Source organism: Condylostylus longicornis, unplaced genomic scaffold (genome assembly GCF_029603195.1).
Source record: "Condylostylus longicornis isolate FDR11 unplaced genomic scaffold, ASM2960319v2 ptg000010l, whole genome shotgun sequence".
NCBI lineage: Eukaryota > Metazoa > Arthropoda > Insecta > Diptera > Dolichopodidae > Condylostylus > Condylostylus longicornis.
This window is the reverse complement of record NW_026577979.1, coordinates 19,331,941-19,352,146: the sequence shown is the minus strand read 5'-3', so window position 1 is coordinate 19,352,146 and position 20,206 is coordinate 19,331,941. Positions and strand designations below refer to the sequence as shown.

The following is a 20,206-nucleotide window of genomic DNA, read 5'->3' as shown; positions in this document are numbered from 1 at the left end:
AAGCAAATTTGAGTTTACTACCCCAATTTATCAGTAATTTACTAGTTTCTTTGAAAATGTCTTGAAATAATTGTAAAATAATGAATGAAACAAATATTATAAGAATTTTCATTTTAATAAATTACTAAATTTGAACTACCTTAATTTATTTACAAGCAGTCAAATGCGTATACCTGTGAATATTTTGTGATTGTGTCGTTAACAAAATGTTATTTATGCTAAAAAATATTACCTGGAATAGACTCTTTTCTCTGGTGCCTTAACTGGTTTATAATGGAAATTGGTTACTTTAAAAGAAATTACTATATTACTGAAAATTTCTCGTTAAACTTCAAATATTTAATGATTTGTTAAATAGTTTTTGAATACTAGGTATGGGTAATATTTTAAATGGAATTCTAATTGATTTAAAAAAAAAATTACTAAAAGGTATCTTAAGTTTTATATTTTATAAATTTCAATTCAGTCTTTGTTAGTCAATCTAATAGAATGTTACAAAAATTATTAAAAATTTAATAAACTTTAAAACAATAATAAAAAAATTATTTAATTTTTAAATATTTAAGTGATTTTTATAGTGATAACTTCATTACAATGAAGGTATGTGAGAAAAATATTCTATATTGCATTCAATTTATATTAATACTAAAATTGGTACTTTTAAATTGCACCAATTATATAAAAGTCGTATTTGGAAACTAGAAAATAAACTGAGTAAAATTGGGATAAACTAGTGTTCTGTACACATACATATTTAATTCGTGCCACAGCCTTAAATTTACACCAACCTTATTGAAAAAAAAGGATATTATGTTTTCAATATTTTGAAACTTACTTTGATTTTACGTTTAATGGTTAAGTACGACTTAACAATTTACAATTTTAAGATCATTATGTTAAATTTCCATAATTGAAGATTTCTGATAAACTTTTGTTTGTAATGATTTAAATAAAAGAAAGTAAGAATTAATATCCTTAAAGCTACAGATAATGCCAGATGTGCAAAGTATACTAAAAAAAATTGTTGACTGAAAATATTCGCTTCAAAAGTTTTTGTTTCGTTACTTGAAATTTGAGCTACCTACATTGAACTTTATGTAGCTCAAATTTCAGGTACCTACATTGAAATTTGAGATGACATTTTTTCTAATTTTTTTGTATCAAAACGAAATTTTTTAAATTATTCCATTTATGTATACTTCAAGGGGGAGTTAACAATAATGCGCATTATTTAATATCTTGTGAGTTTGTAAAAAGAACAACCGCAAGGGTATAAATATAAAAAAATTTCCTTTGTACAAAGAACCAAGACAAAGAATTTTCTAATATTACATGTAATGCAAATGATTGCACTTCACATAACAAAATTGAATTTTCATTGTGAACTGATCACAATTAAAACTGACTCATTGTGAACTGATCGTTAAAAAATGTTCCTTCCCTTTCATAAATTTTGTTTTCCTTCTTTTATTTTAAACAAATTTTTATTTTATATCTTTTTAGGACCAACAAATTTTATATATTTTATTAGCTATGAATATTCTTTGCATTCATTATGCAAACTGTGGAATAACATCTTATATAGGATCATTTTTTGGCTATGGAAAAAAAACTACTACAACTACACCATTACCTATAATTGAAACCACAACTCTAAGTACAATAAATGAAGAAATTCAAAGTACTGATAAAACTTTGCATTCAGATAATATAATTGATGCTTCAAATCCTACTGCACAATATGTTCCAATTGTTTATTATATTCCGGCAAAAGACTTACACCAGAAATATCCAGAAGTTAATGAAATTAAGGATATAAAAGAAAGTTCTACAAGTAGTTTAAATTCAAATTCTTATTCATATTACCCATGGTATCATTTACCACCTACAATGAATGGTAATATTTTAGACACAAATAGACCAAGTCAATCACTAGAAATAGTTCAACCTGAACCCGAGAAAATTGATCATTTACCAAAAGAACTTCAAGACCTTGCAGAAAAACTGGGCTATAAGGATACTAGTACTTTTCCATCAATAGCAGTAATAAGAGAAGCTTTAGGTTTATCAACTGATCAGGAAGCAATTGATTTTGTTCTAGATTTAGCGTCAACTGAATTTGGCGTAAATTTAATTAAATCTTATATGGTGAGTGAACAACTCGATAATTCACTGGAAAACAACCAAATCCCATTCGAGACAGAATTGAATTCTGCAAATAAGGAACAGAACGAAATTCCACATCAGTACTATATTGATAGTAATTCGTATCTTCGATCGGATATTTCTCCACTAAATCATGATTCTTCACCTGACAAAACTATTGTACGAAGGCATGATGATGAAGAAATTATTGAAACTCCAAACTCAACTAGATTACAATCTTCGATTAAAAGAGCAGTAGGCAATTTTGAAATTCTAAGAAAACTTATTAGGCATCCATTTGGTACTGGATTATTTGGCACATTAAGACATTGGACAGGATTTTTTACTAAACAATCGAATATTCCAAATTCGGCAGTTCCTACAGCATATGGTCCAAAAAGTGTAGAATTTTACCCGGAATACGTCGATCATCTAGGTGAAGGAAGTGAAAACAAACCGCAAATTCTAAATCCAAATAGTTCAGAGCCTCATTATATACAATACCCAGATGGAAGTATTTATATGATTAATCCTCTTTTATTTGATTATTACAACAAAGAAGAAAATACAAATAAATTAAAAAAATTAGATGAATTCATTGCAGAAAATTATTTGAAACCTGAAGAAACTGATTCATTAAAATTAAATGAAAATTTAAATGCTTCCACTAAGGAAAACCAGAAAGAAGTTACTTTAAAAGAAATCGATGAAATTTATAAAGAAACTTCTGTAGAAAATGAAAACCCAAAAGAAAAAGTAATTGAGAACAAAGGAACTCATTTATTAAAAAATGAATTTAGAATAGAAAACAATTTTGAATCTGACTTGAAACTCGAAGAAGAAAAGAAAATTCATGATAATCCTACTCCAGAAGTTATCGTTAATATTGTAGAAGCTAAAACTTTATCAACTTCAACGACACCAAAATCAATTGAACATTCTAGTAAAGTTTCACCTCCAGAATTAACAAGAACTTTAAGAACAACCACAACAGAAGAAAACGATTTAATCTCTGATGAAGAAATAGACATGGAAGCAGCTGAAGATGAACAAGAAGCCGAGGAATCTAATCACCATTATATTAGTGTAAAAGCATCAGATGAAGATGTTGATGATAAACCGAAATTGTATGAAGAAAATGATAGTTTAATAACAACAACAACTGCTGATGAATCGATTACTGAACAATCGGATTTGAATGAATCAAACAGTAATGAAAGTCATATTATAACAACTACAACAAAAACTACAATTTTAAAACCAATAGTAAGTGGCACAGAATGGAAACCACAACGTAATTCAGGAACTATTGGTTCTTCTGGTCAAATTTATCGTTCAGATCCAATTGCTATTGTTGTACCAAAAGTTATTGTTCCTAAAAATTCATCGGAAATACTATAAAAGATTTTTATAAATAAAGATTTCTTTACTTAATTTTATTATGTTAACAAAATTCGAAATATAGCTATGCTAATTTAAAAAAGTTTAATTTAATTTTTCACCAATTAACTGAAATTTCGTACAATCGTTTTTTGTAGATTTTAAAATCAACCGAAAAATGAGGAAAATTTTGAATTCTTTCATAATTCTTTTCAAAAATTTCTGCCTTCGTCCACAAAATTTTAAATCACAACTTTTCTAAATAAAAATGAAATTTTAAGGTTTTTGAATATTTTCTAACAGATGAAAAACAATTCCTTAGCAATAACTTATGGAAAGAATTTATATCAAATCATAAATAAAATAATAAGGGTTAGAGCCGTTTCCGATTCGTATTCATATGTATATACTCGTATATATATGAAATGAGTTCCTCAAACGGCAATATGTAAATTGGAAACAAAGAAATGTTCTTGTTTTCTTAAAAGGCAAGAATTCTACTGGAACTATTTAAATTAAAACCTCATTGATCAAATATTAATATTTGTAAGAACTAGCCTTCCGTGGCATGAACGTAGAATAAAGGAGAACAAAGATTAAAAAATACATAAGTATATCAATCAATTCTATTGATTTTTCTCAAATACACGAAATTGCTTGATGTCATTTTGTCATAATTAATTATGCCATTAGTTTAATTTTTACAACGTCACAAGAATATGTATATACGTATGTATATATGTATGTATTTATGTAATACAAGTACCTATCTTATCTCTCTAATGTTAAAGTATCAAATTTATAAAAACTTCTTAATTATTAACATTCAATTATTAAACTAGTTAATTTGACTTTCCATTTTCCTTCAAATTCTTAGTATTTTTCTAATTTTATAAAAAAATTCAAATAGAACTAAGTAGAAATAAATAAATATATTTCAAATAGAAATAACTAGGCGTACTATTTTTTTATGGTGGCTAAAACCATTTAATAGCAGTCCAAGAAAAATGAAAATTTCAGTAAAAAATTTAAAGTGTTAATCGTTCTCTCTTTACGTTCTTTCTATAGAAATTGTTCTAAAAATTACGCTTTCATTCGATTTTTAATGGAAAGCGACAAAAATAAATAACATATTTTCTTTTTCTATTTGATTAACTTTTAAATAAAAATTTACAAATTTTAAAATCATGTTAAATCTAGAAGAAATTTGTAATTTAGTAAACATGGAAAAACTTAAATTTTATTCGAGAATTTTATGTTAAACAGAGCATTTTAAATTGTTTTTATTTCCCTCTTTTAATTGTATTAATATATTTAACTGGTACATAATTTTTAATCCAATTTATATTAACGTATGTATATATATACATCTATAAGACAATTAATTGCAAGTGTTAATGTTCAAAACGTCTTCTTCAAGTATTTTCTTAGTTTTTTTACAACACGTTTCTCTTTATTTTTATTTATACCATACGCCAATTTCTCATATTGAGTTTATGTAGCTCAAATTACAATTTTCTTACATCACTAAACTTAAATAAAATTACATACTTAGTTTTGTTTGTACCATCGTAGTGAATGAATAAGATCAGGACGTATGTATATACACATATGTACATACATATTTTGTATTTTAAACATTATTTGTGTTATATTATTTTGTGTTTAGTATACTTTTTAGCACACAGTAAGTACTTATAGTAATTTTACGATAAGATCATAATGACACAGTTTCTTTCTATTCCCATCAATTAATAAAGTTGACTTAAGGTGAGATAAATATATTTTTTAAGTTCAGTTGCAATTTTTCATACCTATACGTATGTATGTATGCATTCTTAGAGAAAATAGATGAAATTTCGAATAATTATGCTATCAAAGCTCAGTGAAAAGTAAAATTATTCAAAATAAAATAACAAACAAAAAAGTATATTTGCATGTATTGTGTAATTTCACTGATTGGTTGTAATCTCAGCTACAATATAGGAAAACGATAATGTGGAAATAAACACCTAAAATGTCATTTAATTTTTTTCAATTTAGAATAAAATCAGTAGCTATATTCATTATATCAGCAGTACTCAACTTTGCAATATAAATTTATTAAAACTTTAAGAATATCCGAGCGAATTGTTAAATTTGGAATCTCCATTTTTAGTGAAGCTTTAAAAAAAGAGTACATTAATCTAATTTCACTAATCAGTACTAATCAAAGTTACTCTAATTTCTTATTTTTTTTTAAATCTATGTATTTTTAAATTTATTTTACATTTGAAATGAGATTCATAAAGGCATCTTTTCTTATTACGAGTATGTTTTAACTATACAAAAAGGCTTAGGCATGTACATTTCATATAACTTAAGAGAAGTTAGCATCTGGCCCCTATTGCACTAACCAATTTCTTAACCAAATAAACAAAAAAAATTGCAAATTTTCTGCTACACCAAGAATTAAAACTCTAGTAAACTACAATCATTTTGCTTTTATTTTTACTTTGAAACTTTTTACAAAAGTTGTTTTTTATTAAAAAGTAAATTGATTAAACAAAAGTAATTAGGCTCAGGGCTCTATTGTACCAACCATTTTTACTTTTACTTTTTACTTTTAAACTTTTGGAAGAAATGCCAAAACACTCATATAAATTAGCTCTTGGTGTGTCAAAAACTTTACAAACCTTTTTGATTAGCTAATTAAAAAATTCGGTACTGTTGCCCGTAGTTCTCGATTAAGATATGTGAATTGAAAGACAAATCTCTCAAAGTAAACTGTATTTGAATATAATATTAGAGAACTAATGGCTTTTAGTTAAAATATGTAAATAAATAATTTGCAATGCAATATTATTAAAAATAATTTTTAAACTTAAAAACACACTTTGGTCAACAAACGGTTAAATAAAATTATTTATATCATAAAATTTCCATTTCTGTATTCACTAACTGAAATTAATGGAAATGTTATTTGTTCAATTGATTGTTTATAAACTCCATTTTTATATTCGATTGCCATTATTAGTCAGCAATCATGTATTTTTGTACCATAAAATCATTGCTTTCAAAACTATACTGTTACAATTTTTAATGCAAATTGGATACAAATCACATAAATGATAATTTTTGATTTTTAACACTTTCTTCTCTTTTTAGTTTGATGTAGACTACAATGAAACTTGATAATATCTTGTCATATATAATATGGATATAATGAAAGAATAATAGTAATAAAATGATTTATTTCCGAATTTATAAAACTAAAATAATTTAATATAAAAAATATATATGTACATATATATTTTGAAATTTAATTTATTATAGTTTTAATATAGAATAATGTGGCCACTAAATAATAAAGAAAAAATAATCAATAATTAGAAACGGACAACAGGAAGTTTTCTTTTCAAATTACATAAAGATTGTGGATTATCAACGTTTAAGCTTGCAATGTAATACGGAAACAATCGCTTATCTTATACTACATATTCAAGTGAAACTCCAAAAGAGTATCACTAGCTATTATGCTAAACGAGAATAGAGAAAAATCGTAATTTATCATTTCAAAAGTTGTAAATTTAGTAAAGTTTTTTGCATATGCAATACTTTAAAAATCATTTAACAAGAAAATTTCAAATTTTATCTTTGATAATATGGTTGTGAAAACCTTCATTTTTGTGATTTGAAAAAACGAATATGTCCAGGGTTTGCATTTGTATACTTATACAGTTCAAAATTAATTTTTACATTACAATTATTACATATTATGTATTTTGAGTTAGATTTTCAATAAATTTGACTTATTCAGAAGAATGCTTCTAACAATGACAGCAATAGATTAATCTACTCCTAGTAGACTACAAGAAAATTTTAAACTATCCAGATGAAAAAAAAGTTAATACCTGTGTTAATTTTGAATAAAAATTTTCTAACAGAGTTGTTAGAAATGGTCCAAAATGAAGTCTAAAAAATTTTTAAATTCCAAAGGAAACTTTTCAATTTCTTTTCTCCGTTGTGAACGATTTTTAGTTGAAATTAAAATAATTTTTTTAATATTTAAAACTAATCCGTAATCTAATTGTGCATTACTGTCTTACATAGACAAGTAATGCACAAAATTACTATTATTAACCTTACGCATCCAATGTACTATAAATTCTCTATTTTTTTAATCTACATAATCGAAATTTTGTAATATTTTAGATTCGCACACACACGTGAATTGCTAAAGTTTTGTCTGTCATTTTGCCATATTTCCTGTCTAATCTCATCAGAAATAATAACCGAACGAAATGGTAAACTCTTTCTTACATAGTTCATTACACTTTTTATACAAAAATTTGTCCTATTTTTTTTTAAATTAAGAAATAAAAACAAAAATATAAAGGTATTTAGATACCATCGTCGTTAAAGTTTTTAACCTGATACAAATCTGAACTAAATTTGTTAAAATTGCTCTTATTTACAAAATTGTTACATATTTAATTTTTCTATGGCATCTTAAAATTTCTCACCGTCTTTATTTAATAACTCAGCATTTTGTCGCGTTTTTACATAATTCGTTGTTGTACAAAAACTCAAATTATGTTGCTTATTGAAAAACGACCGTTCATAATTTAAATAATAATTTATTATAATCAAAGATGTTACGCTCCAAGCAGAAATTATTTTTTTTTTTTCAAAAGTAACAAGCAAGTAAAACAAAACTTAGTTATCTTGTGCTAAATTTGTTTGAAAGGTGTGAACATTTAAACTGACAAAACAATTGTTTTTGAAGCATTTTATTAAATAATTTAATAAAATGCTTTAAAATAAATTGGTTTTAAATTTAAAATCTTACAACTTTATAAATTAAAACAAAAACCATAGTGCCAATCAAGTTTTTATTAGTTTATAATGCCAATAATTAAGACGTTACTTAATTACTAATAATTATGTGCTGACGGGGTCATTAATATTATTTTTTATAGATATATTTTTTCTGAACTAGTATACTTTTTTATATAATGTTGAAAAAATATTTAAACCATATTACCAATTATAATAATATTCATCTAGATTCTAGATAATGTGTAAACGCAAACAACAATTCTAATAATAATAAGAATGCTAATGATAATATAAATTTAAAATATATTAAAGAACACATAACTTTTTTTTAAAAATTAATTTAAATTGTACTAAATAAATTTTATTTACAACTAGAATAGAAAATTGCCAGTTAGTTTTTTAGCGCTAATTTATACATATTTGGCAGTTACTACATAATCTTATAACATTTCAAAATCTTTTACGGAAAATAATAATGGCAAAATTTCAGACTGAATGACTGTGAGGTTGTTTAACAATCAACACTACGAGTGAGATAATTTCAACGTGTTTTTTTCAAATATAATATCCGTAATAAAATATTCACTTGTATACGAAATTTCAATTATGTATATAGGTTCTATAACTTCTGAGATATAGCCTAAAAGCTTTTGAAGTTATATGGCATCTAGCCGAACAATTGCCTCGATTGCATCCAACTCTAATAGTGGCATTTAGTATAATTAACCACTTGCTAAAATTTGGTAAACTTAACTCAATTAATTTTTTGAGTTATCACTGTGACGGGCGGAAAAACGGACAGACTAAATCGACTTAGACTGATAAAAAACATAATATACTTGTGTCTATACACAGACCGTTATCTTAATGGTATATTCATTATAAAAATTTATATACATGCATACATTTATATAGGTGACTTATAGCCTCTAAACATCTTCACTTTAAAGAAGAATATGTTATAGCAGTGTATAAAAATATCAAGCTAAATTAAATTTAAGTAATTTATAACCGAATAGGTAAAACTTTAGTAAAAATTGTAAAGTTTTGATATTCTATTTTTATTATTTGTTTAATGTTACAGACATAACGTCAAATTTGTTACAATCTTCGAACTTTATAATATAAAAAAATAATAACGTACAGCTGATGATGTACACAAATTCGACGAAATGATGCTTCACCGTCGAAATAACAATAACAAAAATACATCATAAAGTCAATTTTTTCATTACAGCATTGTTCACATCAATTTGTCAATTTTCTTTTCATTAATGTACAGTTCTTGCATGATACTGTTATTCAAAGGGTACTTCATAGAATGAAGTATTTTAAATTTCTATAAGTTTTCTTTATTTTCAAAGTATTCAAAAGTAGAAAAAGGAAAACACTCAATACCAAATAAGCCTATTGTTTGAAAATTTAATAAAAGCAATAATGAATACAAGAATTGAAGTGTGTCATGACTGTAAGGATAAAATAAAAAATCTCATAAAAAGTCCTGGTTATAAACCTTTGGCAAATCCAAAAGCATGTGAAAAATGTAAATTAAAAACTGTTGAAAAATCTTATCATGCTATATGTAATCACTGTGCTGTAAAAGAACACATTTGTGCTAAATGTATGGAAATTATCAAAGATGATGAGTGTATTCCATCCCCCATTGTTACATCAGATAAAGAACATCAGAAATTTAAGAAAGAAATCGATAAATTAATAAAGACTTTGCCAGAACGTAAAAGGAACAAATTTCTACGTTTTATGCGTAGAGGCAAAAAGGTAAAAACTAAAATTATTCTACCAGCAACTATAAAAGAATCTGCTTCAGAGAAAAGCTTAGAAAATTTATCTGGTCAACAACAAAACGAGCAAAATGATTTTAAAGACTATAAAAGTTCTATATCACCGAAAAAATTAGTTGCCGCAGAGAATTTAGCAGCAACAAGTGAAAATAATTCTGAGCAACAGTTAAAAACTTTTGTTGTCAGACGTGTTCCACATTCCAAAGAGACATTATTGAGAAAAATCGAAGAATTAAGAAGAATTGAAGAAGTCGACGAAACTGAAACTGATGAAACTGAAAGTGAATATGAATAATTAATCCTTTTAGGTTCTTTATACGTAATAAAATTGTGAAAAATCGATACGTAAATGACTACCTATACATATGTACTTATACATGGAAGAGCGTACAAAGTCCTTTTATTTCAATGAAAGACTGTGTTTAAGTGAGCTATAAGTATGACAATAATATTATATAATTTAAAAATTTTCTAAAATAGGGAAACTTTAATTCTAGTTGTCTATATTACATATATATAATGCAGTTTGTCAATGTTTTAATAAAAATATTTCCGATTAATATTTAAACTTATTGTACAACGAATAATTTAAAAAATTTCCAAACAAATACATACTTAAATTTCATATTGAGACAAGAATTATGTAATAGTGTTTTTAAAGTTCAATCAGAAATATTTTTGATCTTTATGATTTGTGAAAATTTGGGGCAAAAATGTTATACTGCAGAGATTTCCTAGCTAATTATTACAATTGATTTTAAGGTTGTGATACCAAATGCGTTGTTCCATATTACATATTGAATGTCTAAAATGTATAATATTTTGTCTAAACGAGTGATAGTAAATGAAAATTAAAACTTTGAATATTATGTACAAATTACTTTAGCAAAATGGTAACTGTCGGTTAGTGCAATTAATCCACAATCAAATTTCAACCGTCTACATTTGAAATAAAGAATAGCAATTGTTCCTATAATTTTAAACTTGCATTGTATAAGTTAAAAAATAGCTTAAGGAATATATTGAAGTAAGAATGTCATTCGTGGCTAAATTTCAATTTTTCACATATATTGTTTTTGAAATACTTGTCTCATTCATTATTTTTAAAGTAAAATTTTGTATTTGCTTATTAAAATCTTAAAGAAAATTAAAAAACAAAAATTAACAAATTTGCTAGCCTAAACATATGCAATATTTATAAAAATAATTAAAATTTACATTATTATTCTTGCATAACAATAAAATTTTAAAATTTATAGTTTATTAATTAAATTTGTTGTCTAGTACATTTTAAATCGTATATAGTATCTATTTTTATTCATAATTCAATAAAAAATGTATTTAAATATATTTAAACTGTGTGTGTACTGTAATATTAAAAAGTATTTTTTATTTAGAAATAGACTGCTAGCAATATGACCTTTTACATAGTTTTTGTTTAGCATTATCAAAATTTTCAAATGCTGTTTCTATAATTTATTTTCCTTTTAAATATGATGTAACTAAATTCTTTACAGAAAAAAAAGAAGGACTCACGTGGACTATTTCAATTCATAAATCTTAATCGAATTGCCAGCGTTCTTTCCTTTAAAAGATACTATGTAATAAAAAAAATCCATTTTAATTCTTTTTTACGATGACGTCTAAATAAAACAAAAATTTAATCTTCTTCATCTTCATCGCTAAGATCATAACTATCATCATCCTCATCCTCATTATCAACATCATCGTCACTATTTTCATCTTCGTTAAATTTTAATTCTTCAATTTTTTTTAATAATGCTTCACGACTATGTGGAATTCTTTTATTATCCTTCCGATTTTCAACCTCTTTTTCATTTGGACTAATTTCACTACTCTTACAATTTTCATCTTTCAATAGTTCATCTTCACATTTTTTTCCTTTCGCCATATATCTTAAAAATGATCTACGTTTACGTTCTGGTAAGGATTTTATTAACTTATCCATTTCCGCTTTGAGTTTTAGTTGCTCTTCTTCAGTTGGCTCAGCAGGAACAATGTCAACTTCTTGAGAACTTTTCAAGCATTTAGCACAGCAGTTTGAGGATAGCGCACATTCCCTACACATAACATGATAAGCTTTTTTAACCGTTTTTTGTCGGCATTTTATACATGTTTTTGGTTGCGTTAATGGCTTATATTTTTTATATTTTATTTTCCATTCTATAACACCTTTGCAATGGATGCAAACTTCACAAACATTTAAATTGTTCAACTTTTTTTGAAAATCGCTTTTATCATGCAAGGTGTTTTTAAATGATGTACGATTCTGGTATTTTTGAGGGCGAGTTCTCTTAGTACTTCCTTTACTTGTACTCATATTAATTATTTATCTAACAGAATATTAAATTTCATTATCCTGAAAAACATTTTCAATAAATTTTTCAACTACTTACTTCAGTGACTGTAATTTAATAAACTATGTAGTAAAATAAGCAAAATATAAACAAAACAACGAGGTATTATTTTTTATTATAAACTATAAACTTCATATTTCTAGTTTAAACGTCAAAAAAATATTTTGTCAAAGTGTTGTGTATAAAGATACTTTCAAATATGTCAAATGCGACATCTGTGGTGAATACAATAATAAATCACGGCACTGCCAGCTTTTAAAAAGTTTTTATTTAAAAAAAAAAAAAAGTATGAAAATCAGTATAGACACAAACCAGTTGCTCAAAATTAATATGAAAACATTCAAACTCTCATTTTGTTCTCAAATTTAATATTACCAAGTTATAAAAGTATAAACACAAACCAATGCCTCAAAATTAAAATAATAAAGCCCATTTTTAAATTCAAAATAATAAATTATAAAAGTATGTATGACTAATATTTATGGACACTAACCTATTTCTGAAAATTAATATAAATTTTTATTTTCATTCTCTTTTCAAAATTTAAATTAACGCGATGGATATTGTTATTATATACGCAAGTTTAATTAAATATAACCATAATAAACTCGCCATTTAAAATTTAATATGTAAGCAAAATGAATTATCAGGCAAAATATTATTATTAAATATCATGTATGTTAGCACAATTAATAAATAAAATGTATGTGAAAGTTATATTCCTTCTAGATTATGAAGTTTCAAAAATTAATTGATTATAAAGAGTTGAAAGCATGTAAAATAACGTAATAGCAATATATAAAAACTTAAACTAAGGAAAAGAACGAAATAATATGTATAAGAATAACAAAATAAATATTTTACCACAATATGTAGCTTTATGTATTATTTTGAGTTCAATGCTTTAAATTTGAATTAAAATAAGTTGATTAATTACATCATTAAAATAATTGTTTAGATCAGGATTTATACTCCTGTCCCAATCATGCAAGGTATGAGCGTTTCATATTTTGTTTAATACTAGAATATTTCAATGTCGTATTAAATGAAATATTGTAAAATACGTTTACTTTGTTTTCAACTCTTGAGCGTAAACTTGTTTCACCTCATTTTGAGCCTTTTTTTATATTTAGTATAAAAAGCGTTCCAAAGATGTCACTATTTTATGCTAGGGAATGTAGGTGACATAAAAGATGATTTACTTTAACTTAACTGTTATAAACTTTCCACGAATATAAATTAATATTAAATTATCAAATCTTTTTATTTTACAGATATGAAAAATTTAACAACCAAAATGGAAAAAATTAAAATGTCTATCTGTTAAGAGCATGTTTGACATCAAGCTGTGTTTGTTTGATTTATTAAAGTTAACGCCATCACCAATATCAACGCGACCAAAGAAAAAGCGATATATTACAAATCGGACAATGTCTACTAATCCAAAAAATCATCATCATCATCGTCATCATCACCACCATCAGCAATACTCTGGAAATTTTTTAAATAAATATAATGACGTCAACATAATCTATTTTAATGAGAATTTGTCAATGACGAGTAAATATGATATGAGAACATTTTCGCCTCATACAAATGGCAATTTTCGTTCAAGTCCTATGAGCAATAGTTTCTCATATCGTCGGAAATCTGAACGAGAATGGGGTTCTGAAAGTGTTAGTTTTGAATTTTCATCAGACGATCGTGATGATGATGAAGAAGATGAAAAAACTGATGATTTTAGTGCTGAAGATGATAATATATCAACAGATTTTGAAACATCAACTACTGCAACAATTACAACAACAACAACTACAACTAATACAACAGACCGAATTGATTCAGATCGTTTAGATTCATTTTGCACTCTATGCACATCATCTTTTAGCTATAATCGTTGCAGATATTGTGAAAGTTCAATATGTGGCTCAAAATGTCAATCTGAAAAAAGTTTGAGTTGCGTTTGCACAAAGGATAGAAGCATATCAAGGTAAGTGAGAACTTACATATTCTTATATTTTTAATACCATATGAGCGTTAAATTAATAAAATTTAATTATATTTCATGATTACGTAATAGAAAAGAAATCTTTCTTTTTTATTTAGATTGGCAAACGAAGTTTAAAAATATTGAAAATCTCATGTCTATCTAGACAAATAATAATTTTTACATTCTCTTAGAAAAATTTTAGGTGTCATACTTTAACCAACAAGTCTTTTTTTCTATTACCACTGAAGCTGTGTCCTAAGTTTGTTGTTATGGTGACCTTAACGAAAATGATTTACTGTTTTAGAATAATTTTGAAATAATGTAGTTACTCTATTTGTAGCTTTTAAGGTTGCAATGTTCTAAAAATATTGAAACAACCTTGTGAATGCACCTATCCGATATCGAAGACTTACTTGTTAGATATTTTGTTTTTCAAAGTATAATTTATTAAGAATCAAATAAACAGTTGATTTTAATTTTCTATTTATAATTACATACATAATTATGTAGAAATTTTTTGGGTTATTTAATTTTCCAATATATATATATGTATATCTAACTAGATATACACTTCTTTCAATTTCTTTTAAACTTGAAATTTTGTGGGTATAGGGAATATAATTATTCCGCTTATTAAATTCAATATTGAGTTTCTTCTTTTATCTAAATTGCAAAATAATTGCAAATCATTCCTTTTTGTACTCTTTAACATAAACCATCCCTTCTTTAAGAATATTAAAAGCATCGACTTGAATTTAGCTAAGGTAATGTTAAAAATCTTTTTAAGTTGACTACAAAATGAAGAAATTTTATTTTCTATAAATATTTTTATTTGTTTGTAAGCGTGTTTTTCGCCAATAAAAAGCATGTTAATTTTGTCTACTGATTTTTATCTGTTAATTTTTTGGTCTGCATAATTCTATGTTAAATTATCTAACATGTCGTGAATTATGTCTTATAAAAGCAAAATTTAACTGAGCATGATTTTAAAAATAAAAGGAGGAAGACCATATTATAAAGCGAGAAAATAAAATTGAAGCAAGTAAATTAATTTTCAAGATACGCGCTAGTTCTTAATTTAATTACATCATAAGTATAAAAAATTGAATCATAAAAATTATTGCTTTATAAATAAAAGTAAGTCTATGGTAACTTGGGAATAGTTTCCAAAATTATTAAGCATTATCAAGTATATAGGCAGATATATAGGCAATCTTGTTGGAAATAAACAATAAAAATATATACATAATTTTATTTAAATATTTTTACCTAATGCATGAAATACAACACACAATTGTTACATATTTAATAATTAATATTTTTGAAAAGGAAGACAAAGAATATAAGTTTTCTATATAAAGATTCTCAATTTAATAAAATCAAATATTCTTATATTAATATTAAAGATACTCATAATTTGCTTAAATTACTTGACGAATGTAAATCTTTTACTAACTCAACTGAATATTTGGCTGTTCCAGGAGATGTACAAATTCCATAACCACCATGTCCATAATTATGTACGATTTTCAATTTACCATTTGTTTTTGTATCATAAAATTCCGGTTCGACACGAACAATAGATTTATGTGGTCTTAGTCCGCATGCATCTCTTATAAATTGAGATTTTTTCAAACTTGGTAACATATTATAACATCTTTCTTGTATTGACATTTTATCATACTGACAAATTTCAGTTTTATAACTTTCGTATTGTCGACAACCACCTAATATAACACCTTCAAATCCTGGTATTATATAAGTGTCATTTTCTCCATAGAAGGCCATTTTAATCCAAGGGGCTTTAACTTTAATTATTTGACCCCGTATTGGAACTAATTGTTGATCTTCACATAAATTTTGAGCACCTAAGCCAGTACAATTTACGATAATATCAAATTTTCCTTGTAATTTTGAAAATGATTCAATATTCTGGGAATGAATTTTACCATTTTGTTGAATAAATCTATTTATTAGAAATTTTTACATATTTAATTCCAATTAATTGTAGAAAAGATTATTGTTTTCTTACTTATCTGCTGCATATGGTAAAAACATTTTTGATTCCGTTAAAATTGTCGTAAAAAATGATCCGTACTTCCAATCTCCTTGACATAATCTTAGTTCACGCTCATCAGCTTGACGATAAATTGGTAAAACTTTTTCAAGAAATTCATTCTGAAATTAATATTAAAGTATTTATTTTTAAAATGACAGTAGTAGATCAGAATGAAATATAACATGCAAGCAAACATATAAGATGGAAACATTTGAATTGAAAAGTGTTTTAAAAATACAAATCTTAAAAGGGAAGAATTTCTATTATAGTGATTGAGTTTTCATGAAAAAAATATTATAGCGATTTAATTTTCTAGTTAACAATTTAATTTCGGCATTTGTTTGTCACAATTGAAACAGTTTCAATTTAGAACAAATAAAAATTCAAAGGGCTAATGACCTTTATTTTTAAATAAATAACTGATTCGTTATTTACAGTAAAAAAAACTTTTTTTTTATAGTTTAATAAATTTCCATATAGCTGTAGCACAAATATTCAGACAAGATGAATTTTTTTTTAGCATATTTTAAACAAGCTTTAATAAACATTTTTAGAATTATTTGAATTTTAAGAAACCGAACAACAACCCAGTTGGAAATTTTTAGGAAAGGGTCACGTTATGTATGTTTAGTCTTCATTTTATAACCACTAATGTCACAATTAATTTTAAGGGATGAGTCTACTTTTGTAATAGCTAAGTAATCGAACTTTATACGAAAGTGAAAAAATAGGATTAATCTTTTATGGACGCATTTCAAGAATAGGATATTGGGGATTTTTCTTTCTTTTGATTAAAAAAAGTTTTTTGTTTATTTTTTTCAAGCATTGAATATACGGTTAGTAACTGTTATTTGTAAAACACTCTGCAAAAATAAAAATTTGTTTCATATACAAAAATTTACATTAGTTATTTTTCAAAGACCGCTATTTTACACATTACTTATTATTTTAATCTAGGTATTTATATTTTCTTGGCAATCTTAAGCTCACACACTTCCACAACCATTTTTGCAATTAAATAATTCAATTTTTGAAGTCTATTATTTAACAAATTCGAATTTGATTAGTAACATATTTTTTAAATAGTGTTTTTAAGCCAGTTTCTCTCTTTTTTCAATTAACTTTTATTTCTCCAATCTTTCAGTTGGAGTTTGCAACTCCAAATAAATAAACTATTACTAATAAAACACTTCATTTAAAGTCTTACATAAATAAAATTTTTTACAAACTGTGGAAAAAAACTGTAGAACAACTAAAAGTTCCTTTAAAGAATTGATAAATACGAGAAAATGTAAAGAATCAAAATGATAATAACAAATTTCAGAAGGTGAATTGCTTTTCGAATTAGATTTCTAGTTAATGACACTTTTCTTACTTTTTATTAGAAAAGACTTTTCAATTATCATTGCGTTACCATGCAAATGTTTAAGAGCACAAATTTTTATTTTTTAATATCATCTTTTATTATTGAAGTTATGGCAACATGTTTCAAATTTCTTATTAAATATTCAAACTTTTTTTAAGCTTCCCATTATCTTTATGTGAAAATGACCAGAAATAGCTTCAATTACACTTAAAAACCTTTAATTTGATAAAGAAAACTTTCGATTAGATTTTTTTCCTGTTTGAACAAACTTTTACTTATATTTTACAAAATTAGGTCGGATTCTTATTTTGCAAATTAATATTAATTTATTTTTGAAAGTTCATCTGTTCACTTTTCATTTCAATAAATTTATGATAATATTCTTTTTCTATAATTTTAGAATTTAAAATTCAGAAAGTAGTTGATTCTATGAATTCATGCTTAAACTTTCATATAACACACTTTACTTAATTGTATACTGATATTATTTTGTAAAATTATCATTTTTCATTATAGGTACTTATAGAATAACAAATCGAACCAAAATAACATTTTTTTCTCACCCTTACTATACTGGGATTCACTTTTGAAAATATATAACCAGATAATTGACAAACACCAGCTTTTGATGCTTCCGATGAACGCCGAATATTATCCCAATATTCATAGGAATCTTGTATCCATTTACTAATAATAGCAAAATTTTTTTTAATCATTAATTAATTAATTTTTTTTCTATTTTATTACTAAGTTATATCCTTTGTTGGACCAGTAAAACTAGTACTCGGTCGAAATAATCCAGCTGCAACATAGCTACAAGTATCCTCATTAAATTTATCAGCGACAATCGATATTTGTGCATTACGAAATTCTTTTTGTAATTCTAGTGCGGTCGTAAGACCAACCATACCGCAACCAATTACACCGATATGCATTTTGAATTAATATTTTTGAATTAGTTTAAATGAAATGAACAATTCTTTATTTTTCCAAATTTTCTAACCGCGATTTTTAATTTAATTTTTTAAATATAAACACCGTCGTATTTCAACAGATACTTAATACTAACTAAATTTATTTTATATTCTTAGTCAAATACTTAATTGAAATCAAAAATATTCTGGGATTTTTTTATTTTTATTCTTTTATTTTATATTATGTAGTGTTTTTCTGTTTATTTAAATGATAACAACAACAGCATGTGTGCTCCTCAGTTCAATTAAACTTAATTAAATTTACTTCGAATGTAAGTATCGATAATCTTATTACCTTTAACACTATCAGAATATTAATGTTCACAAATCTAATCAGATTATTAAATTTTATTTTATAAAAACAAAACTTGCATGTGTTTATATAATCAATATGTTCCATCGATAAGAAATATATTTACGTTTATACATACAACATAAGTATGTATGTATATATTGTACACATTAGACTTTGACCTTATCAGTTGTATGTAAATAAAATTTTTATTCAGATTATATTATGGCACCGGTTTTAATGATTTTTATGAAATGTTATTGCAGCGAAAAATTAAACTCCCCCCTGTTTGATTTCCAGAACGAACAATTCTATGTTTATTTTGGATTTTTTTTTATCTATCAGGTGAAACAGATGATAAGTGTCTTTTTACAACTGTCATTTAATTTTCTTCTTTTTAAGAAATTTAGTGACATCTATGACTAAGTAGAATAGCTAACAATAAAACCGTTATATGTCAATTCTTTTTTGTGCTGACCACAGCTGGCAGAAATACAGGTCTCAACCCGAGGAGAGAGTAAAATTTCACAGTTGACGAATTTACAAGTATTCTTATGGTATCTATAGACAGCTCTTTTTAACATCATACATATCTCTCACAAAACCAACTTTTTTTAAATTTTTAATTAGAAAATGTCAGAATTCAATCTTTTCCTACTTTACTTGTGCTTACATTCTTAAACATTGAAAAATTAATTAAAAAAAACTTTTCAGATAAAAAATATTGCATACACTGTATTCTTTTTATACCTGTACAAATGTATGTTTGAGGGGTATACTAAATTTGTCTTGTCGTTTGTAACGCTAAGAAATACTTGTCTGAGATATAGACTCAAGTACATGTTTTTGATCAGCTTCGAATTCTGAGTCGCTTTAGCTTTGTCGGTCCATCTGTCCGTCCGTTGGTTAATTAATTGTCTTTAAACTGGTTATGATCGTTGTACTTACGATACTAGGTTCGGGTACCTGCCATACAATATCCAAATTTATTTGGCTATA

General features: G+C 25.4%; 3 protein-coding genes across 3 annotated transcripts; 1 reads left to right on the top strand and 2 right to left on the bottom strand.

Annotated features, from left to right (window-relative positions):
• Positions 1-9,647: 9,647 nt before the first annotated feature.
• LOC129618861 (uncharacterized) lies at positions 9,648-11,266 on the top strand. The gene has a single exon (XM_055533884.1). The coding sequence runs from the start codon at positions 9,784-9,786 to the stop codon at positions 10,441-10,443; it is 660 nt and encodes a 219-aa protein (XP_055389859.1). The 5' UTR covers positions 9,648-9,783; the 3' UTR covers positions 10,444-11,266.
• A 234-nt stretch (positions 11,267-11,500) lies between these two features.
• On the bottom strand, positions 11,501-12,676 carry LOC129618860 (uncharacterized protein C9orf85 homolog). The gene is made up of 2 exons (XM_055533883.1): positions 12,566-12,676; positions 11,501-12,502 (listed from the first exon to the last, which is right to left on the bottom strand). The coding sequence occupies exon 2, from the start codon at positions 12,487-12,489 to the stop codon at positions 11,809-11,811; it is 681 nt and encodes a 226-aa protein (XP_055389858.1). The 5' UTR covers positions 12,490-12,502; positions 12,566-12,676; the 3' UTR covers positions 11,501-11,808.
• A 3,079-nt stretch (positions 12,677-15,755) lies between these two features.
• On the bottom strand, positions 15,756-19,477 carry LOC129618757 (D-aspartate oxidase). Its single transcript, XM_055533722.1, has 4 exons — positions 18,689-19,477; positions 18,505-18,628; positions 16,549-16,694; positions 15,756-16,482 (listed from the first exon to the last, which is right to left on the bottom strand). The coding sequence occupies exons 1-4, from the start codon at positions 18,874-18,876 to the stop codon at positions 15,927-15,929; spliced, it is 1,014 nt and encodes a 337-aa protein (XP_055389697.1). The 5' UTR covers positions 18,877-19,477; the 3' UTR covers positions 15,756-15,926.
• Positions 19,478-20,206: the final 729 nt, after the last annotated feature.